At 44.9% G+C, this 24002-nt stretch overlaps 1 protein-coding gene across 1 annotated transcript in view; it reads left to right on the forward strand.

Annotated features, from left to right (window-relative positions):
* Positions 1-1557: 1557 nt before the first annotated feature.
* Positions 1558-24002, forward strand: part of LOC134571352 (uncharacterized) — a 43540-nt gene continuing 21095 nt past the window's right edge. The window contains exons 1-3 of the mRNA XM_063429553.1: positions 1558-1579; positions 6430-6793; positions 9967-10081. Of these exons, the coding sequence (XP_063285623.1) occupies positions 6463-6793; positions 9967-10081 (446 nt within the window). The 5' untranslated portion in view covers positions 1558-1579; positions 6430-6462. The remainder of the gene's footprint in view (positions 1580-6429; positions 6794-9966; positions 10082-24002) is intronic.

Consider the following 24002-nt stretch of genomic DNA (forward strand, 5'->3'; position numbering starts at 1 on the left):
CTGCTCTATCCCCTTGTCATAGATTGCTGTGAGCGGTATCAATGTATGCAATTCTTGCTCAGTCGCTGCCTCTGATTCTGCTGGCTGCAAGCTAAGTGTTTGTCATCTCTCACGACTAGTGGTTCAGTGCCCGTGGAGCATCCCCGTGTTATTAACCTAAGGGTCTTTAGGAAACTCCCTTTGACACAGATGGGAGAGTCGCCAGCTTCCTCAGGTGGGTCCAAGGTCCCTCCATCTTATCTGACTCCTCAGTTGGGAGCTAAGTGTCGTATTGCTCCCAGAGGTCCCACACCTTCTGGAATAAACCCCCCCGGGAGCAGTGCATGGGTCTTTCACGCCTTGAATGCCACTAATTTGAATGGGTGTCCCCAGGTGTAGCGCACGTCATGTCTCCATAGGAGGTCTGCCATGGGTTTCCATTCTCGTCGTCGCTGTAGTGTTATCAATGAAAGGTCATGGTATAAAGTTATAGTGGCATCTTGGTAGTTGAGTTTGTGCTCTCTGCTGTACTTTAATATTGTTTCTTTGGTTGAGTAGAAGTGAAAGCGTATAATTATGTCCCTGGGTACTGAGCCTCTTGCTCTTTGGGAGCGCAGTGCCCTGTGGCCTCTGTCTATTACCCACTTGTCCTTCGTGATATCAGGCAGGAGGTTTTTGAAGTAGTGCTCCATCTTAGCTAGTAGAAGACCTTCGTTTTGGTTTTCATGCAGGCCTCGCACCCGGAGGTTGTTGTGCCTGGATCTGTTCACTAAGTCCTTCACCAGCATCTCTAGGTCATTTACTTTCAGTTCCATCGTGCCTGAGTGCATGGCTACATCGCTGTGGGCCCGAGCTGTCCGCTCGACCTTGGTCTCCAGGTCCTATGTGCAGGATCCCAGGGCTTGTATCTTGGACTTTACCTCCTTGGAGCTTTGGGTTATTTCTCCGGCCAGGTAGCTGAGGACCTCCGCAAGCTTGGCCAGTATTTGGTGCGTGTCACTCTGCTGGCCCTCTGGGGTTTACCTGTCTGTGGTCAAGGCCTGCAAGAGGGAGCCTCATGGGCTAGCCCGGCGGCCATCTTGCGACATCCTCGTGGGGCGTGAGGTGGCAAACAGGAGATAGTGGGTTCCTTCCGTCCTGTACTGGACATGTTCTGCTGCGTTTGTGGTTGTTTGTGAGGTTCGATGCTAAAGGCAAGTGCTTGATTGAAAGTGTACTGAGCGGGAGCTCTTAGATCAGCTGGCCATTTAAGTCGGCGGTCAGACCACGCCCCTTTTCCCATCTAATTTATGTGTTTTTTGTCCTTAGCATATTTTTTGTTGCAACACAACCTGGATGTGTTCTTAAAATATGTATCTACCCCTGTGTACCTACCACTTTGTATCACTATCTCTTAGTTTGTATCTACCCCTGTGTACCTACCCCTTTGTATCACTATCTCCTAGTTTGTACCTACTCCTGTGTACCAGCCCTCAATATTTGCTCCTGTAATGGAATATCTCTTCACCCAATGAACTGTTACAGTTTTTTCTGCTTTTACTTTCATTTTGAGTGTAAGCTGCATTTTCTATTTCTTCCCCGATCTGGTGGCAGACAGTAAGTGAGAGACAAACACAGAATAGGTTTCTATTATTAATGTATAATTATATGGTATGTAGCTATTATAACTGTAATGTATTGATTGTTTATACCTGTACTGTATGGGGGAGATTTATCAAAGTGTTCTAAGGAAAAGTGGGAAATTGGAGGAGTCGCCAATGGAATATGTCACACAAACAATCTCTGTGTCGAGAAGGGTGTGCATGCACTTAGTTTTCTGCTGTAATATGGAGGGGAGGGGGCCGTATATAGCTAGTTAATGCTGTAATACTGAGGGAGGGGGCTGTATATAGCTAGTTAATGCTGTAATACGGAGGGAAGGGCTGTATATAGCTAGTTAATGCTGTAATACTGAGGGAGGGGGCTGTATATAGCTAGTTAATGCTGTAATATGGAGGAACGGCCTGTATATAGCTAGTTAATGCTGTAATATGGAGGGAAGGGGCTGTATATAGCTAGTTAATGCTGTAATATGGAGGGAAGGGGCTGTATATAGCTAGTTAATGCTGTAATACGGAGGGAATGGACTGTATATAGCTAGTTAATGCTGTAATACGGAGGAAGGGGCTGTATATAGCTAGTTAATGCTGTAATACGGAGGGAAGGGGCTGTATATAGCTAGTTAATGCTGTTATACGGAGGGAATGGACTGTATATAGCTAGTTAATGCTGTAATACGGAGGAAGGGGCTGTATATAGCTAGTTAATGTTGTAATATGGAGGGAAGGGGCTGTATATAGCTAGTTAATGCTGTAATACGGAGGGAGGGGCTGTATATAGCTAGTTAATGCTGTAATATGGAGGGAAGGGCTGTATATAGCTAGTTAATGCTGTAATATGGAGGGAAGGGGCTGTATATAGCTAGTTAATGCTGTAATACAGAGGGAAGGGCTGTATATAGCTAGTTAATGCTGTAATACGGAGGGAAGGGCTGTATATAGCTAGTTAATGCTGTAATATGGAGGGAAGGGTTGTATATAGCTAGTTAATGCTGTAATATAGAGGAAAGGGGCTGTATATAGCTAGTTAATGCTGTAATATAGAGGGAAGGGGCTGTATATAGCTAGTTAATGCTGTAATACGGAGGAAGGGGCTGTATATAGCTAGTTAATGTTGTAATACGGAGGAAGGGGCTGTATATAGCTAGTTAATGCTGTAATACGGAGGAAGGGGTTGTATATAGCTAGTTAAAGCTGTAATATGGAGGAAGGGGCTGTATATAGCTAGTTAATGCTGTAATACGGAGGGAAGGGCTGTATATAGCTAGTTAATGCTGTAATACGGAGGGAAGGGTTGTATATAGCTAGTTAATGCTGTAATATAGAGGAAAGGGGCTGTATATAGCTAGTTAATGCTGTAATATAGAGGGAAGGGGCTGTATATAGCTAGTTAATGCTGTAATACGGAGGAAGGGGCTGTATATAGCTAGTTAATGTTGTAATACGGAGGAAGGGGCTGTATATAGCTAGTTAATGCTGTAATACGGAGGAAGGGGCTGTATATAGCTAGTTAATGTTGTAATACGGAGGAAGGGGCTGTATATAGCTAGTTAATGCTGTAATACGGAGGGAAGGGTTGTATATAGCTAGTTAATGCTGTAATATAGAGGAAAGGGGCTGTATATAGCTAGTTAATGCTGTAATATAGAGGGAAGGGGCTGTATATAGCTAGTTAATGCTGTAATACGGAGGAAGGGGCTGTATATAGCTAGTTAATGTTGTAATACGGAGGAAGGGGCTGTATATAGCTAGTTAATGCTGTAATACGGAGGAAGGGGCTGTATATAGCTAGTTAATGCTGTAATACGGAGGGAAGGGCTGTATATAGCTAATTAATGCTGTAATACGGAGGGAAAGGGCTGTATATAGCTAGTTAATGCTGTAATATGGAGGAAGGGGCTGTATATAGCTAGTTAATGCTGTAATATGGAGGAAGGGACTGTATATAGCTAGTTAATGCTTTAATACAGAGGGAAGGGCTGTATATAGCTAGTTAATGCTGTAATACGGAGGGAAAGGGCTGTATATAGCTAGTTAATGCTGTAATATGGAGGGAAGGGGTTGTATATAGCTAGTTAATGCTGTAATATGGAGGAAGGGACTGTATATAGCTAGTTAATGCTGTAATATGGAGGGGGGCTGTATATAGCTAGTTAATGCTTTAATACAGAGGGAAGGGCTGTATATAGCTAGTTAATGCTGTAATATGGAGGAAGGGGCTGTATATAGCTAGTTAATGCTGTAATACGGAGGGAGGGGGCTGTATATAACTAGTTAATGCTGTAATATGGAGGGAAGGGGCTGTATATAGCTAATTAATGCTGTAATACAGAGGGAAGGGGCTGTATATAGCTAGTTAATGCTGTAATATGGAGGAAGGGGCTGTATATAGCTAGTTAATGCTGTAATACGGAGGAAGGGGCTGTATATAGCTAGTTATTGCTGTAATATGGAGGAAGGGGCTGTATATAGCTAGTTAATGCTGTAATACGGAGGGAAGGGGCTGTATATAACTAGTTAATGCTGTAATATGGAGGGAAGGGGCTGTATATAGCTAATTAATGCTGTAATACAGAGGGAAGGGGCTGTATATAGCTAGTTAATGCTGTAATATGGAGGAAGGGGCTGTATATAGCTAGTTAATGCTGTAATACGGAGGAAGGGGCTGTATATAGCTAGTTAATGCTGTAATACGGAGGAAGGGGCTGTATATAGCTAGTTATTGCTGTAATACGGAGGAAGGGGCTGTATATAGCTAGTTAATGCTGTAATACAGAGGGAAGGGGCCGTATATAGCTAGTTAATGCTGTAATATGGAGGGAAGGGGCTGTATATAGCTAGTTAATGCTGTAATATGGAGGAAGGGGCTGTATATAGCTAGTTAATGCTGTAATATGGAGGGAAGGGGCTGTATATAGCTAGTTACTGCTGTAATATGGAGGGAAGGGGCTTTATATAGCTAGTTAATGCTGTAATATGGAGGAAGGGGCTGTATATAGCTAGTTAATGCTGTAATATGGAGGGAAGGGGCTGTATATAGCTAGTTAATGCTGTAATATGGAGGAAGGGGCTGTATATAGCTAGTTAATGCTGTAATATGGAAGAAAGGGGCTGTATATAACTAGTTAATGCTGTAATATGGAGGAAGGGACTGTATAGAGCTAGTTAATGCTGTAATATGGAGGAAGGGGCTGTATATAGCTAGTTAATGCTGTAATATGGAGGGAAGGGGCTGTATATAGCTAGTTAATGCTGTAATATGGATGAAGGGGCTGAATATAGCTAGTTAATGCTGTAATATGGAGGAAGGGGCTGTATATAGCTAGTTAATGCTGTAATATGGAGGAAGGGGCTGTATATAGCTAGTTAATGCTGTAATATGGAGGAAGGGGCTGTATATAGCTAGTTAATGCTGTAATACGGAGGGAAGGGGCTGTATATAGCTAGTTAATGCTGTAATATGGAGGGAATGGGCTGTATAAAGCTAGTTAATGCTGTAATATGGAAGAAAGGGGCTGTATATAACTAGTTAATGCTGTAATATGGAGGAAGGGACTGTATAGAGCTAGTTAATGCTGTGATACGGAGGAAAGGGGCTGTATATAGCTAGTTACTGCTGTAATATGGAGGGAAGGAGCTGTATATAGCTAGTTAACGCTGTAATACGGAGGAACGGGGTGTATAAAGCTAGTTATTGCTGTAATACGGAGGGAAGGGGCTGTATATAGCTAGTTAATTCTGTAATACGGAGGAAGAGGCTGTATATAGCTAGTTAATGCTGTAATACGGAGGAACGAGGAGTATATAGCTAGTTAATGCTGTAATACAGAGGGAAGGGGCCGTATATAGCTAGTTAATGCTGTAATAAGGAGGGAAGGGGCCGTATATAGCTAGTTAATGCTGTAATATGGAGGGGAGGGGCCGTATGTAGCTAGTTAATGCTGTAATACGGAGGGAAGAGGCTGTATATAGCTAGTTAATGCTGTAATACAGAGGGAAGGGGCTGTATATAGCTAGGTAATGATATAATATGGAGGAAGGGGCTGTATATAGCTAGTTAATGCTGTAATACAGAGGGAAGGGGCTGTATATAGCTAGTTAATGCTGTAATACAGAGGGAAGGGGCTGTATATAGCTAGTTAATGCTGTAATATGGAGGAAGGGGCTGTATATAGCTAGTTAACGCTGTAATACGGAGGAAGGGGCTGTATATAGCTAGGTAATGATATAATATGGAGGAAGGGGCTGTATATAGCTAGGTAATGATATAATATGGAGGAAGGGGCTGTATATAGCTAGGTAATGATATAATATGGAGGAAGGGGCTGTATATAGCTAGGTAATGATATAATATGGAGGAAGGGGCTGTATAGCTAGTTTAAAGCTGCACTGTCACTCCATATGAAAAAGAGTATTTAATAAAGAACATTATTTCATTGAAATTCCAACCCAGTCAAGAGATATACAGAGACAAAGTAGGGACTACTTTGTATCTGTATATTTCCTCCGCTTGACTTTTCCTGACACAAGGAGGAGCCAGCGCTGGCAACCTCAATGTCAATTCCTGCAGCCGGCACTGGCAACCTAAATGCTGTAAGCTTGTGCAGGTAATTTAACGTATACCTGCCCTCCATCCCCCGTCCACCGGACCCCCAGCGGCTATGTCACTGTTGGTGGACTTTGCGAATTCGGCAAAGTCTCCCAATGGTGACAGTGCGCTTTAAGCGTTAATATGGAGTATGGCTAAAATTGCGCATGTGATGTCTGTCAACAATAAGATGAAGATATAATATATATACAATACGTATATCATGCCTTATTAATGTATTTTTGTTTGTGTTTGTTTTGTCAGATCTGTAGGTCTCTTCCCGTCTCACATTGAATCATGCTGTTTTATGTTGGTGATAGCGAGATAAGGAAGAGGCTGTCTGAGTACACCCCGGGGTCCACCCAGAATCTCCAAGGACATGGATACAGTCGAGTTTGTGTGCAGCTCTTTGGGATGACAGGACACGGCAAATCATCCCTTATTAACTCTTGTTTGTGCGTTGCCAAAGACGTTAAGTATCGCAATGTGGCTAATTCCAGCATAGCTAATACAGCCACCACCATGATGAGAAATGAGTTCAAATTAAATAATGCCGTCTACATGACTGATAACAGGGGTATTACTAAGCTAACGGAAGAGGAATTATTTGAGATATCAGCTCAGTTCTGTAAGTATCAAACTAAACCTTCCCCAGTCTGGTTCAGGACTATAAATTTTATTAAATAATATGGAGCAATCACTTTAGTCCAGGATTGGCTGAGAAATACCTGTCAGCCAACCACACTACTCACTGTTAACCCTTTCGGCCAACCTCACAACCCACTGTTAACCGCTTCAGCCAACCTCACTACTTACTGTTAATCTCTTCCCTGCCAATCCCAGTCAACCAACCTCCCTACCCACAGTAAACAACTTCCCTGTCAGCCGCCTCACTACCCACTTTTAACCCCTCACCTGACAGTCAAACTCACTACCCACTGTTAACCCCTCCACTTCCAGTCCCTGTCAGCGAATCTCACTACCCACTGTTAACCCCTCCCTTGCCAGTCCCTATTAGCCCACCTCAGTAACCCCTGTTAACCCCTCCCCTGCCAGTCCCTGTCAGCCAACCTCCCTAGAGATATAGATAGATATATAGATAGAGATAGAGAGAGATAAATAGAAATATAGATAGACAGATATGTAGAGAAGAGATATATAGGTAAAGATAGATAGATAATATATACAGCATATATATATATATATATATATAGAGAGAGAGAGAGAGAGAGATAACAAAAAATTCTATAGTTATTTATCAGTTTGTCTGTCTCTATATTTATTTATAATAAACCTATTACCCTGTATGTGGTAAGGACATGTTTGTGTGTGTGTGTGTGTGTGATGTGGTTTGTTTGTTGTAGTGTCTGAATGCTGAGGACTGTGAGGAGGCTTGGGAAGGCATTGTGGGCATGTGTTGAGCTGAGTGAAGCTTAGGCACACCCAGTGATGTGTGTCATTACTGATTCTCATAGAGAATTACTGGAGTATGGCCATGGGTGAACAGATATTGTGGGCGTGTCATTACTGATTCTCATAGAGAATTATTGGAGTATGGCCATGGGTGAACAGATATTGTGGGCGTGTCATTACGGATTCTCATAGAGAATCACTGGAGCATGGCCATTGGTGGACAGACATTGTGGGCTTGTCATTAAGGATTCTTATACGGAATCACTGGAGCATTGCCATTGGTGAACAGACATTGTGGGCGTGTCATTACTGAGTCTCATAGAGAATCATTGGAGCATTGCCATTGATGGACAGACATTGTAGGCGTGTCATTACGGATTCTCTTAGACAATCACTGGAGCATGGCCATTGGTGGACAGACATTGTAGGCGTGTCATTACGGATTCTCATAGAGAATCACTGGAGCATGGCCATTGGTGGACAGACATTGTGGGCTTGTCATTAAGGATTCTTATACGGAATCACTGGAGCATGGCCATTGGTGGACAGACATTGTGGGTGTGTCATTACTGATTCTCATAAAGCAGGGTAGGCAACCTATGGCACGTGTGCCATGCACGGCACTCAAGGTGTCTTTGCACGGCACTCAACTTCAGATATCTGCTAATACGAAAAGGTGGTGAAGGACAATCCTCAATTTATGCATTGCAGCACGTAGAGGAAGTGATCTCAGATCACTTCATTCCAGCACTTGTGAATGGGAATCCACACTGTAGTAGAGCAGCCCACAGCTGCTGTTGCAGCTCCTGTCCTTGAGCTGTAACTGGCCAGCCTGGTACCCACTGGAACCCAGGGAAGCCAACCACACTGCTAGATATACACAGAAAAGCACAATAACCCTCCCATCATACAAATAATACGAACATACACACAATCCGCACAAACGTAACCCGCTAACAATCCACATACATGCACACAACCCCACATGCAGCCTCTCACATGCAATAGCTCAAACAGCCCCACACATACACACACTAGCAAACAGTCAATGTGACATATCCATCCACACACAATTCCACAAGCAGCCCACATTCATAGGTTTTATACACGATACCACAAACAATATAATAGCTCATATACGCACAAATATAATGATACAAAGCAACTGCAGTATAAATTAGGGATGTGCATGGGAAAAATGTTTGGTTCGGTTTGGCATTCTTAAATTCGGGACTTCGGTCGGTTCGGCACTTCGGAACTTCGGGTAAGTGTAGGGTTAGGGTAGGGTTAGGGTTAAGTTAGGGGTATGGTTAAGGTTGGTTAGGGTTAGAGGTAGAGGTAGGGTTAGGGTTGATATACGGTTAGGGGTAGGGTGGGGTTAGGGTAGGGTTAGGGTTGGTTTAGGAGTAGGGTTAGTGGTAGGGTTAAGGGTAGGGGTAGGGTTAGGTTAGGGGAGGGTTAGTTTAGCAGTTGGGGTAGGGTTAGGGTAGGGTTGGGTTAGGAGCAGGGTTAGGAGTAGGGTTATGGTAGGGTTTGGGGTAAGTTTAGGGTTAGGGTTATGAATAGGGTCAGGGTTAGGGTTAGGGTGACAGACATTGTGGGCGTGTCATTACTGATCCTCATGGAGAATCACTGCAGCATACTGCAGAAATCAGTAGGAGGAGCAGAAAATCTGATCAAAGTAAAGATTACAAGGGGTACTTCTTAAGCTCATTTTTACACTATTAAGAGAAAAAAGCATTTAGTGACAGTAGGTATAAAGGATATGCATTTTTCTTACCTATAGAGTTCCTTTAAAGGGACACTATAGTCACCCAGACCACTTTAGCTGAATGGACTGGGTGCTAGGTCCCCCAGGTTTTAACCCTTCAGATGTAACCCTTCAGAGAAACTGCTATGTTTACAATGCAGGGTTAATCCAACCCTTTAGTGGCTGTCTTCCTGACAGCCGCTAGAGGCGCATCTACGATGCTGTATGCGAATTTCGCATTCATTGCGCAGAGCGTCCATAGGAAAGCAATTAAGAAATGCTTTCCTATGGACTGTTTGAATGCGCGCGGGGCACTTGCCGCACATGCGCATTCGGCTCCACTCGGGAGCTGACGTCGGCGGGGCAGGAGAGGTCACTAGCGCCGAGGGAGCCCGGCGCTGGATTAAAGTAAGTAGCTGAAGGGGTTTTAACCCCTTCAGCGCCACGGGAGGGGGACCCTGACGTCGGGGGTCCCCCAAGGATGACATAGTGTCAGGAAAACCGCTTTGTTTTCCTGACACTATAGTGATCATTTAAGGTTTGACATCATACAGACTCAATTGTCATTCTGTGAATTTGTGGGTTGTCCGATTTTACTTTGAAAAGTTTTGATAATAGTCTTTATTCTCTTTATTCAGGTCAGCTACGTACAACAGGCGAAGTGATGTGGAAAGATGGATCTAAGAGGAATAATGAAGCACTTATAAAAACCCCAAAAATCCAAGAGATTATAGTGCCAGTTTTTGTTTACAGGTATCAAAAATGTACTCTGTGGTAATTATTTGTGCAAATAAATTGTCTTTATATATGTCTAGCTACATAGCATCATACCTCCCAAATGTCCCTATTTAGGAGGGACTGTCCCTAATTTCTTTCCCAAAGACCCTCTTTTCTAGGAGTTCCGTATTGTTGATTTATCTGAGTGTATAACAGAGCACCACAGCAATAATACTCCCAGTAATGTGTCTGAGTGTATAACAGAGCTCCACAGCAATAATACTCCTAGTAATGTGTCTGAGTGAATAACAGAGCTCCACAGCAATAATACTCCCAGTAATGTGTGAGTGTATAACAGAGCTCCACAGCAATAATACTCCCAGTAATGTGTCTGAGTGTATAACAGAGCCCCACAGCAATAATACTCCCAGTAATGTGTCTGAGTGAATAACAGAGCTCCACAGCAATAATACTCCCAGTAATGTGTCTGAGTGTATAACAGAGCTCCACAGCAATAATACTCCCAGTAATGTGTCTGAGTGTATAACAGAGCTCCACAGCAATAATACTCCCAGTAATGTGTCTGAGTGTATAACAGAGCTCCACAGCAATAATACTCCCAGTAATGTGTCTGAGTGAATAACAGAGCTCCACAGCAATAATACTCCCAGTAATGTGTCTGAGTGTATAACAGAGCTCCACAGCAATAATACTCCCAGTAATGTGTCTGAGTGTATAACAGAGCCCCACAGCAATAATACTCCCAGTAATGTGTCTGAGTGAATAACAGAGCCCCACAGCAATAATACTCCCAGTAATGTGTCTGAGTGTATAACAGAGCCCCACAGCAATAATACTCCCAGTAATGTGTCTGAGTGTATAACAGAGCTCCACAGCAATAATACTCCCAGTAATGTGTCTGAGTGTATAACAGAGCTCCACAGCAATAATACTCCCAGTAATGTATCTGAGTGTTTAACAGAGCACCACAGTAGTAATACTCCCAGTAATGTTTCTGAGTGTATAACAGAGCTCCACAGCAATAATACTCCCAGTAATGTGTCTGAGTGTATAACAGAGCCCCACAGTAATAATACTCCCAGTAACGTGTCTTAGTGTATAACAGAGCTCCACAGCAATAATACTCCCAGTAATGTGTCTGAGTGTATAACAGAGCTCCACAGCAATAATACTCCCAGTAATGTATCTAAGTGTATCAAAGAGCTCCACAGTAATAATACTCCCAGTAATGTATCTGAGTGTATAACAGAGTTCCACAGCAATAATACTCCCAGTAATGTCTGAGTGTATAACAGAGCTCCACAGCAATAATATTCCCAGTAATGTTTCTGAGTGTATAACAGAGCTCCGCAGCAATAATACTCCCAGCAGTGGCGTACTAAGGGGGGGGCGGGGGGGGCGGCCCGCCCCGGGTGCCACTGACTAGGGGGGTGCCATGACGTCCAGTGTCATGTGTCACCCCCCATCATTACGCTGCGGCGGCTGCGCACAGCCGCAGCACCTTTGCGCCCGGCGGGACTTAATTCAAGGAGAAGGGGGAGGAGTGTTGCGGGCCGCGACGTCGCGCAACATGATGACGTCGTGCGCAGCGCCGTCAGCCCGCCTTCACGGATATTCAGGCGGTCAAGGCATCATCAAAATGTGAGTAGTCATTTTATGTGATGGGGCTAAATTAATTAAAGTGGGGGGGGGGGAGGGGTGGATAATGGATTAATTAAAGAAGGGGAGGGAGGTTTAATTAAAGGGGTGAGGATTAATTAAGGGGGGTGTATTAATTAAGGGGGGTGTATTAATTAATGGGGTGAGTATTAATTAAGGGGGTGTATTAATTAATTAAGGGAGTGTATTAATTAAGGGGGGTGTGGATTAATTAAGGGGTTTGTATTAATTAAGGGGGTGTGTATTAATTAAGGGGGGTGTATTAATTAAGGGGGTGTGGATTAATTAAGGGGGGTGTATTAATTAATTAAGGGGGGTGTATTAATTGGGGTGAGTATTAATTAAGGGGGTGTATTAAGGGGGGTGGATTAATTAAGGGGGGTGTATTAATTAATTAAGGGGGTGTATTAATTAAGGGGGGTGTGGATTAATTAAGGGGGGTGTATTAATTAAGGGGGTGTGGATTAATTAAGGGGGGTGTATTAATTAAGGGGGTGTGGATTAATTAAGGGGGGTGTATTAATTAATTAAGGGGGGTGTATTAATTGGGGTGAGTATTAATTAAGGGGGTGTATTAAGGGGGTGTGGATTAATTAAGGGGGGGGTGAGGATTAATTAAGGGGGTGTATTAATTAAGGGGGGTGTGGATTAATTAAGGGGGGGTGTATTAATTAAGGGGGTGTGGATTAATTAAGGGGGGTGTATTAATTAAGGGGGTGTGGATTAATTAAGGGGGGTGTATTAATTAATTAAGGGGGGTGTATTAATTGGGGTGAGTATTAATTAAGGGGGTGTATTAAGGGGGTGTGGATTAATTAAGGGGGGTGTGAGGATTAATTAAGGGGGTGTATTAATTAAGGGGGGTGTGGATTAATTAAGGGGGCTGTATTAATTAAGGGGGCTGTATTAATTAAGGGGGGAGTGAGGATTAATTAAGGGGGGTGTATTAATTAATGGGGGTGAGTATTAATTAAGGGGGGTGTATTAAGGGGGTGTGGATTAATTAAGGGGGTGTATTAATTAAGGGTGTGTGTGGATTAATTAAGGGGGGAGTGAGGATTAATTAAGGGGGGTGTATTAATTAATGGGGGTATTAATTAAGGGGGTGTAGATTAATTAAGTTAAGGGGGGTGTGAGGATTAATTAAGGGGGTGTATTAATTAAGGGGGGTGTGGATTAATTAAGGGGGCTGTATTAATTAAGGGGTGTGTGGATTAATTAAGGGGGCTGTATTCATTAAGGGGGGAGTGAGGATTAATTAAGGGATGTGTATTAATTTAGGGGGGTGTATTAATTAAGGGGAGTGAGGATTAATTAAGGGGGTGTATTAATTAAGGGGGGCCTATTAATTAATGGGGGTGAGTATTAATTAAGGGGGTGTATTAAGGGGGTGTGGATTAATTAAGGGGGGTGTGAGGATTAATTAAGGGGGTGTATTAATTAAGGGGGGTGTGGATTAATTAAAGGGGGTGTATTAATTAAGGGGGAGTGAGGATTAATTAAGGGGGTGGATTAATTAAGGGGCAGTGAGGATTAATTAAGGGGGTGTATTAAGGGGGGAGTGGATTAATTAAGGGGGGTGTATTAATTAAGGGGAGTGTATTAATTAAGGGGAGTGTATTAATTAAGGGAAAGTGAGGATTAATTAAGGGGGTGTATTAATTAAGGGGAGTGAGGATTAATTAAAGGGGTGTATTAATTAATGGGGTGTATTAATTAAGGGGGGTGTATTAATTAAGGGGGTGTATTAATTAAGGGGCAGTGAGGATTAATCAAGGGGTGTGTGTATTAATTGAGGGGGGTGTATTAATTAAGGGGGGGTGGATTAATTAAGGGGGGTGTATTAATTAACGGGGGTGTATTAAGGGGTGTGTGGATTAATTAAGGGGGGTGTATTAATTAAGGGGTGTGTGGATTAATTAAAGGGGGCTGTGGATTAAAGAATTAAAGGGGGAGGTTTAAATAATGGGGGTGCAGGGTTTTTTTGATTAAGGGGGTTGCAGTATTCTATTTATTAAGGGAGGATGTGCACTGCAGATTTTTGTTTTTTTGTTAAGGGGGTGTGCAGGGTTTTTATAAGGGGGGTGTGCAGGTTTTTTGTTATTAAGAGGGGTTGTGCACGTTTTTGTTTTTTATTAAGGGGGTGTGCAGTGAATGAAATTTATGTGATTGGGGTGCAGGGTTTTTATGTGTAGGGAGTGTATGACATTTATGTGATCGGGGTGCAGCGTTTTTATATGAAGGGCGAGACAAGGGGCTTTGTAGAAAGGGGCAGGGCAGGAGTTTTCTATAAGGTTCTCACCAGCCCCTTTCTACAAAAGCACTGGTCTTCCCCCTTCTACAAAACTGGCGCATTTGACAAATTTTACAAGCAGTTTACAAATGTGTGCAATAAATATTATTGAAAACATTGAAAAAAATGTGGGTGTTTTCTTACATTTTTATTATGGGGGGGGGGGGGGGGGGGTGCCACACTCAGGGTCCGCCCCGGGTGCCAAATGCTCTAGGTACGCCCCTGACTCCCAGTAACGTGTCTTAGTGTATAACAGAGCTCCACAGCAATAATACTCCCAGTAATGTGTCTGAGTGTATAACAGAGCTCCACATCAATAATACTCCCAGCAATGTGTCTTTAAACTACAATAAATGTGCTTAGAAATCAGTCTGTGTAAATAAGATACATTGGTCTTGTTCAAAATTAAATTTTAGTTGAATAAATTACCAGATTTTACTAATTTCATGATTTTATTAAGGACAGGGAGGCTCATATTATGCTTATCTCTTTCTTTATTCCTCAGTAGCAAAAAAGAATACTGTAATATTCATATAAAAAATTCAAACATGTACTCTCAAAGTGTTAACAACATAACATGACATCCAGTGGCGGAACTACCGCGGTCGCAGGGGTCGCAGCTGCGACCGGGCCCATCGCTTAAGGGGGCCGGACGCCCTGCGGACCCCTGCGACCAAGGGTTCGGCCAGCTGAGTAATGTGGACCCGGCCCGCGCGCCATGAAATTAGTTAAATTTGGTAATTTTATTAAAGGACACGGAGGCTCATATTATGCTAGTTCAAAGTGGAGAAACGCTTTAGATACACTGAGGTGTCGATACCAGCTGACGTCATAATCCATTTAACGCAACGAGACAAGGTAACTGCAGAAACCAGATGATGTGGGTGTCTGAGCGCCACAAACAAATTTGGAAATGTAGGATCCCGAATTAAAGAAGTCAAAGATTCATGTTCTTTGAAACAGACCACTGGACATAGGTTAACGTTCTAAAGGAAAAGTTGGATACAGGACTGAGGTGATCGATGTTTTCATATGTGTTATATATATATATATATATGTGTTATATGTCTTATCAAACGAAACACCCTCAGGAGTAAAAGAACGTGTAGAAAGGTCCAGAGCGTGAACACCTGACACCCGTTCACAGGATATCAGGCAGAACAGCATCACCAGCTTCGCCATGAGTTGTTTGAGTAAGAGGACTTCATTCCCTGGCCAATTTTCGAAAAATCTGATGACGAGGTCCACATCCCATAATGAGTATTTAGGTTGAGGTGGGCGAGCAAATCTGATGCCGCGAAGGAGACGACACACACCAAGAGATGTTTACCTGCCGGGAAGCCTTCCAATCCATGGTGGCCTGCAGAAATAGCAGATCGGTATAAATTTATCGTACAATATGCTAAGTCACGGTCAAATAGCGAAGCAAGGAACCTGAAAACATGACTCACAGGTGCAGATATGGGATCTGCACCAGAGCACAAACATCGGACACCCATTTACAGGATATCAGGCAGAACAGCATCACCAGCTTCGCTGTGAGTTGTTTGAGTGAGAGGTCTTCATTCCCTGGCCAATTTTCGAAAAAAACTGAGGACGAGGTCCACATCCCATAATGCGGAGTATATCGGTTGAGGTGGGCGTGCAAATCTGATGCCGCAGAGGAAACAACACACCAAGAGATGTTTACCTGCTGGAAAGCCGTCCAATCCATGGTGTGCTGCAGAAATAGTCGATCGGTATAAATTTATCGTCAAATAGCAAAGTATGGAACTTCAAGACATGACTCACAGGTGCAGATATGTCCACGTGTTGTTCCATGCACCAACTATTCAATGAATTCCAAGCATGAAGGTAGGATTTACGTTTCTTGGAACCCAAGCTCCTGCCAGGAGGTCAAGAGTTGATTGTGGAACATTTGGGACGAAGCTGAGTCCCCAGAGTGGAGCCATGCGAGTAACCTGAAATGCCCCTGCAATAGAGTTCCCACTGGGGTCCAGTAAGAGGTCTGGTAAGGTAGGGATTAGTCTCGGATAGTCTATGGCCATCTCCATGAGAATAGGAAACCATGGTTGAGCCTTCCAGAAAGGAGATATGAGTTATAGGGAGGTCCGGTGACGTCTGAGTGTATGAGCTATCAGCGAGAAGGGAGGAAAAGCGTAGTGACGAGTGTTCGGCCACGGCTTAAGGAAAGCATCTGGCACCAACGCCTCCAGATCCAGTCTCCAACTGAAGAACTTCAGCAGCTGGGAGTTCAACCAAGATGCAAAAAGGTCGATATCCAGAGGGCCACAGAGTGACTGCAGTCGGAGGAAATTACTTAAATAAGCCGCCAGGTGCTGGCATCCCGCAAGTATCTGGAGTTCCAATCTGCCACTATGTTGGACATACCGGGAATGTATTCCGCCTGAACCGAGATATTGCGATTCAGGCAGAATTGCCAGACTTCTTTTGCCAGGTACCCGCGAGGTGGTTAATACGCTAATACGTTGGTCGAAATCCTTAAGAGACTCCGAAGGGCAAATGAGTCTGCTAGTAGTTCGAGACAGTTGATGTGTAGCTCCTGTTCGTCCGGAGACCATTTTACTCCGGTGGAGATGGGACCACAGCGCACGTCCCAACCAAGCATCCGATTCCGCCACGAGATCCGGCGCAGATTGCTCAGCTGTTCCACGCCTCCATGTGTTGCAGCCACCACATGAGTTCTTCTTTGGTTGCCCAGTCGAGAGGAACAGAGTCTGAGTAAGAGAGTCCCAAACTAAGGTGTTTTGCTTTTAGGCACTGGAGGGCTCTGTAGTGAAGTGGACCTGAGGAAATGGCCTGGATTGAGGCTGAGAGAAGTCCGGCGACTCTGGCCAGTTGTCTCAGTGTAAGAACAGGCCGTGCCAGCATCCAACGGATTTCCTTCTTGATGGCCTTGACCTTGGAGGGTGGCAGTAGAAGTGGGAGTGCCCTGCACACAGAATTGATGGTGAAACCCAGGAATTCCATTGACTGAGAAGGCTCTAAAATTGACTTGTCTCTGTTGATGAGAAAGCCAAGGTTGCAAAGTAAAGACATCATCCAAGATAGGTGTTTGCTGAGCAGATAAGGATCCTGTGCCCCCGGGAGTATATCATCCAAGTATATTATCAGATGAACCCCTCTGCTGCATAGGAGGGCAACCACTGGTTTCATTCGCTTTGTGAAACACCATGGGGCCAATGAGAGGCTGAAGGGAAGGCATTTGAAATGCCATGTTCCCACCGGAATTCTAGGAATTGTTGGCAGTCCTCAGACATTGGAACGGTGAGTTATGCGTCTTTTGGGTCGAGCTTGACCATCCAATCCCCCAATAGGAGTAGCGCTCGTAGAGAATGAATACCTTCCATCTTGAAATGGTGGTATGCAACAAATTCGTTTAGGGGGTAAATTGATTACCAGTCGGACACCTCCACCTTTCTTGGGGACTAGGAAGAGGTTGCTGAAGAACCTTGGAGTGTGAGGGTGTATCTCCACAATTGCGCCTTTTGAAGCCAGAGATTGTATCTCCGTTGCTACTAAGGACCGGTCATGTGCAGAGAAAACCATTTGGTTGGGTAGAAACATTTGAATAGGAGATTGTACAAAATCTATGGAATTACCCAGGACAGTTTGCAGTACTCAAGCGTCTGAAGTTAACATGCGCCAGGCATTTATAAAATGGCATAATCTGCCCCCCACCATTGATATACAGGGAGTGCAGAATTATTAAGCAAGTTGTATTTTTGAGGATTAATTTTATTATTGAACAACAACCATGTTCTCAATGAACCCAAAAAACTCATTAATATCAAAGCTGAATATTTTTGGAAGTAGTTTTTAGTTTGTTTTTAGTTTTAGCTATTTTAGGGGGATATCTGTGTGTGCAGGTGACTATTACTGTGCATAATTATTAGGCAACTTAACAAAAAACAAATATATACCCATTTCAATTATTTATTTTTACCAGTGAAGCCAATATAACATCTCAACATTCACAAATATACATTTCTGACATTCAAAAACAAAACAAAAACAAATCAGTGACCAATATAGCCACCTTTCTTTGCAAGGACACTCAAAAGCCTGCCATCCGTGGATTCTGTCAGTGTTTTGATCTGTTCACCATCAACATTGCGCGCAGAAGCAACCACAGCCTCCCAGACACTGTTCAGAGAGGTGTACTGTTTTCCCTCCTTGTAAATCTCACATTTGATGATGGACCACAGGTTCTCAATGGGGTTCAGATCAGGTGAACAAGGAGGCCATGTCATTAGATTTTCTTCTTTTATACCCTTTCTTGCCAGCCACGCTGTGGAGTACTTGGACGCGTGTGATGGAGCATTGTCCTGCATGAAAATCATGTTTTTCTTGAAGGATGCAGACTTCTTCCTGTACCACTTGTAACGGACCGTTTCACTTACAAGAGGATAAAACCCAGTTTAGGCGATAATCCCCTTTTCTCAGAAAGGCACAGCTACTGCAGAACATCAAACTCCCGATCTGGATACGAAATAACACTCCGAACTGGAACAGCTGAACAGGAAAAGCATACAATCCGCTTACACTCTTGGCAGTCAGCTTACAATCCAATTCCCCCCAAGAACGAGACGACACTTCATTTTGAGGGTTAAAACAGGAACAACACTGATTTATTCACACACAGGCTTATATGAGATTCCCCCATGCAAGGGAGGGGTTTACAGTACACCAATCCAGTTTAAGGTACAACCCACACATCTCCTCCCTCCAACATATCTGTTAACACAATTAACAGGGACATAGTTTTACCCAAGTTTTGGATGTACCCTAAATACTTGGGGTACATCCACAAATCCAATATCTCCAGATAGCCCTAGTCTGGGGGAACAACATACGTTAAAATCAGCCCATTCGGATAAACGGTTCGGGAGTTATGGGACTTTAAAGTATTGACCGACCGCATGGGTAAAGTATCCGAAAACAGTTCCATGCATTTTGGCCCTGCGGTCGGTCACAAACAAGTGAATGAAACAGACGAATTACTGGTGTTATAGAGACCAAGGGGGATTCGCATGAATCCCCTAGTTCGTACGTTTCTTTCTACCGAACGTCGGGTCATTCGGTAGTTTCTATACGAATTTCTGGAAGTCTGGAGGTCTCAGCGGTGTTTGCCTAGTCGAGTGTCCGATTTTAGTTCCAGACGCTCGACGGCAGAACACCGCTGTTCGGTAGTTAAAGATGGCCGCCGCCACGTGTTAGTTTCCTGAATGGCGGCCACCCAGAGGACAAAGACCACACTGCACTGATTGCCAATTACCCATTTGCAACATTGTTGCAACCGGTAATTGGAGGCACACTTAGTCCTGGGTGGTCTGGTTGTTCGGTAGTTTCCTCAATACAATGAATGGAGTGATTCTACCGAACAATCAGATGAATGCTGCATATATATAACCCAGGTTAACTGCACACATAAATACATACATGACATTAAAGGATTAAAGGCAGGATTACTGTACTACGCTCCACAGTCTTAAAGGTACAGTATCCCAAAAGTCCCAATAGGTCCACGGATGTCCCTTAAAGGCCCAGTAACAGTAATATAGATTATTACATGCCCAAATATAGTTTTTATAGTACAATATGTCCAGGGGCCATAGTCGCAGGGCAGGAGGCTAGCAACCAGGCTTCTCCAGCTCACAGTGGCGAAGTTGGTTTCGCCACACCACTGCTTGAAGAAGGTGTCTTCCAGAAACTGGCAGTAAGACTGGGAGTTGAGCTTGACTCCATCCTCAACCCGAAAAGGCCTCACAAGCTCATCTTTGATGATACCAGCCCAAACCAGTACTCCACCTCCACCTTGCTGGCGTCTGAGTCGGACTGGAGCTCTCTGCCCTTTACCAATCCAGCCACGGGCCCATCCATCTGGCCCATCAAGACTCACTCTCATTTCATCAGTCCATAAAACCTTAGAAAAATCAGTCTTGAGATATTTCTTGGCCCAGTCTTGACGTTTCAGCTTGTGTGTCTTGTTCAGTGTTGGTCGTCTTTCAGCCTTTCTTACCTTGGCCATGTCTCTGAGTATTGCACACCTTGTGCTTTTGGGCACTCCAGTGATGTTGCAGCTCTGAAATATGGCCAAACTGGTGGCAAGTGGCATCTTGGCAGCTGCACGCTTGACTTTTCTCAGTTCATGGGCAGTTATTTTGCGCCTTGGTTTCTCCACACGCTTCTTGCGACCCTGTTGACTATTTTGAATGAAACGCTTGATTGTTCGATGATCACGCTTCAGAAGCTTTGCAATTTTAAGAGTGCTGCATCTCTCTGCAAGATATCTCACTATTTTTGACTTTTCTGAGCCTGTCAAGTCCTTCTTTTGACCCATTTTGCCAAAGGAAAGGAAGTTGCCTAATAATTATGCACACCTGATATAGGGTGTTGATGTCATTAGACCACACCCCTTCTCATTACAGAGATGCACATCACCTAATATGCTTAATTGGTAGTAGGCTTTCGAGCCTATACAGCTTGGAGTAAGACAACATTTATAAAGAGGATGATGTGGTCAAAATACTCATTTGCCTAATACCGTATATACTCGAGTATAAGCCGACCCGAATATAAGCCGAGGCCCCTAATTTTATCCCAAAAAACTGGGAAAACTTATTGACTCGAGTATAAGACTAGGGTGGGAAATGCAGCAGCTACTGGTAAATTTCTAAATAAAATTAGATCCTAAAAAAAATATATTAATTGAATATTTATTTACAGTGTGTGTATAATGAATGCAGTGTGTGCGTATGTGTGTGTGTATGAGTGCAGCGTGTGTGTATGAGTGCAGTGTGTGTATGAGTGCAGTGTGTGTGTGCATGAATGCAGTGTGTGTGTGCATGAATGCAGAGTGTGTGTGCATGAATGCAGTGTGTGAATGCAGTGTGTGCAGGGCCGGTGCAAGGATATTTGCCGCCGTAGGCAAAAAATTTTTTGCCGCCCCCCTCCCCCCCCCCATATGTCCTGACTTCCCCTCCTCCTCCCTCAGTGGTCCTTACCTCCCCACCCCCGTGATCCTTCACTCCCCCCCCCCAGTGGTCCTGACTCACCCCTCCCCTAGTGGTCCTTACCCTCCCCTCCCCTAGTGGTCCTTACTTCCCCCTCCCCTCCCATAGTGGTCCTTATCCCACCCCCTACCTCTCATAGTGGTCCTTATCCCCCTTCTCCCTCCCATAGTGTTCCTTATCCCCCCCATCCCTCCCATAGTGGTCCATATACCCCCCCCCCTCCCTCCCATAATGGTCCTTATACCCCCCTCCCTCCCATAGTGGTCCTTATCCCACCCCCTCCCATAGTGGTCCTTATACCCCCCCTCCCTCCCATAGTGGTCCTTATACCCCCCTCCCTCCAATAGTGGTCCTTATCCCCCTCCCTCCAATAGTGGTCCTTATCCCCCTCCCTCCCATAGTGGTCCTTATCCCCCCCCCTCCCTCCCATAGTGGTCCTTATACCCCCCTCCCTCCCATAGTGGTCCTTATCCCCCCCTCCCTCCCATAGTGGTCCTTATCCCCCCCCCTCCCTCCCATAGTGGTCCTTACCCCCCCCCCCTCCCTCCCATAGTGGTCCTTACCCCCCCCCTCCCATAGTGGTCCTTATACCCCCCCTCCCTCCCATAGCCGTCCTTATACCCCCCTCCCTCCCATAGTGGTCCTTAACCCACCCCCTCCCTCCCATAGTGGTCCTTATACCCCCCTCCCTCCCATAGTGGTCCTTATCCCCCCCTCCCTCCCATAGTGGTCCTTATCCCCCCCCCTCCCTCCCATAGTGGTCCTTACCCCCCCCCCCTCCCTCCCATAGTGGTCCTTACCCCCCCCCCTCCCTCCCATAGTGGTCCTTATACCCCCCCTCCCTCCCATAGCGGTCCTTATACCCCCCTCCCTCCCATAGTGGTCCTTAACCCACCCCCTCCCTCCCATAGTGGTCCTTATACCCCCCCCCTCCCATAGTGGTCCTTATACCCCTTTTTTTTTTATTATTATTTTTTTTTTATTATTTTATTTCTTATTTTATTTATATATTTTTTTTTCGTCCCCCCTCCCTGCTTGATATATGGCAGGGAGGGGGGCTCTCCTTCCCTGGTGGTCCAGCATTGGTAGTTCAGTGGGGGGGAGAGGGGGGCTGGCAGAGCTGTACTTACCTTTCCTGCAGCTCCTGTCAGCTCTCTCCTCCTCCGCGCGGTCTGTGCAGCTCCCTCTGTCAGCTCCCAGTGTAAGTCTCGCGAGAGCCGCGGCTCTCGCGAGACTTACACTGGGAGCTGACCGAGGTGCTGAACGGACGGCGCGGAGGAGGAGAGAGCTGACAGGAGCTGCAGGAAAGGTAAGTACAGCTCTGCCAGCCCCCCTCTCCCCCCAGTCTGTATTATGGCAATGCAAATTGCCATAATACAGACTCTGACTCGAGTATAAGCCGAGTTGGGGTTTTTCAGCCCAAAAAATGGGCTGAAAAACTCGGCTTATACTCGAGTATATACGGTAATTCTGCAATCCCTGTAGAAGAAAGATGGGACGGAAGAGAACTTACCATAAGGGTGTCTGCCATAGGAAAAACCTCTGGTTCCACAAGACTGCCAAGGCCTGCCATGAACCGGGAAGAACGATGAGGTGGACTTGGGTTCAGGAGCATCTAGAACCCCGGTACGAGAACCCGGAGGAACAGCTGGGCAGACGGCCTCGCTATCTGATGGCCCCGCCAAAAACTCTTTGAGAGAATACCCTTTTTTATTGGCTTGTGCCTTGTCAAGTGCAGTAAATGTTCTAACATAAGTGCCCAGTTCTTTCACAAAGTTGTCTCCAAAAAGGAGGCCTTTTGCCTGTGGCCCAGGCACATATATAGCCAAATTAACCAATTTGGGCTCGGTTTTTATAAGGATAGCCTTGCATCTCTCGGTGGCTAGAGCCATATTGGCATTGCCAAGTAAGCATACAGATCATCGGATCCATCCCCTGATGGCCAGTATGTCTGCAGGAGTACCATCCGGCAAGGCCATTTCGACCACGTCGAATATTTTTGTAATGGGTCCAAGGATATCCAGTATCTTATCCTGTCAGTTACATAATGAAAAATCAAGGCCTTTCTTGGCCTTCCACCCCCATTTTGCCAAGAAATTGGGCGATTTTTGGATCTACATCTGGGGTGACACATGTCAAATCAGGGATCGTGGGGCGTGGGCAAAGTTTGCTCCATGCCACTTTGTCAAGTGGCTTCCTGATACGCGCAGCGATATATTTCGCCACAAGCTCCAATGGATACCACTCAGACGATCTCGGATGCTGCAGGGTCTCCGGATCAAATAGTGGTTCGCCCTGAGGGTCAAGGAGGGTGGAATCATCCACACCAACTTTAATGTTGGTCCCAGCCACAGAAAACAAACCATGAAAGAACATTCCTAAATTGTAAGAGTCCTCATCATCAGACTCGCTCAGTACCTCCTCTTAGCCCAACTCAGATTTTGATGATTAAATTAGGGCTTTTGCCCACTTCCAATTCCTCACCAATTTTGCCTGGTGGGTGGCTCTTTGTTGTGGTGCAACCACATAATCTTTGACAGGACGTTCCCTGTCCGACTGTACATTTTTGGAGGCAACCTCGTCCAGGTGACGAGATTTCTTGACGGCTTTGCGCCCACTGATAGCCACTGGTTTACCCTCTGTGGGTTTAGTAGAAATGTGGGCAGGCGTCTGCTGGGTGGACATAAGGGCATGGATGATAGAGTGGGACAGAGTGTCGGATATTGCCTTCATAGCGAAATAAATGGCTTGCATCACTGACTTAGCCATAGTAGCGTCCAGGAGTGAATGAAGCTCTTGTGAGTACAATTGCTCCTGTGACGCCTCCTTCAAACCGGTTTGGTTAGGCGATCTGGGCCCACCTTGGGCAGTAAGGTGTCTAGTGGCACCAATGGAAGAACCAGTAGCGGTAGCTTCCAATTCCCTTTGTGACTGCATGATACAGATA

This window comes from Pelobates fuscus, chromosome 8 (assembly GCF_036172605.1).
Source record: "Pelobates fuscus isolate aPelFus1 chromosome 8, aPelFus1.pri, whole genome shotgun sequence".
Classification (NCBI taxonomy): Eukaryota; Metazoa; Chordata; class Amphibia; order Anura; family Pelobatidae; genus Pelobates; species Pelobates fuscus.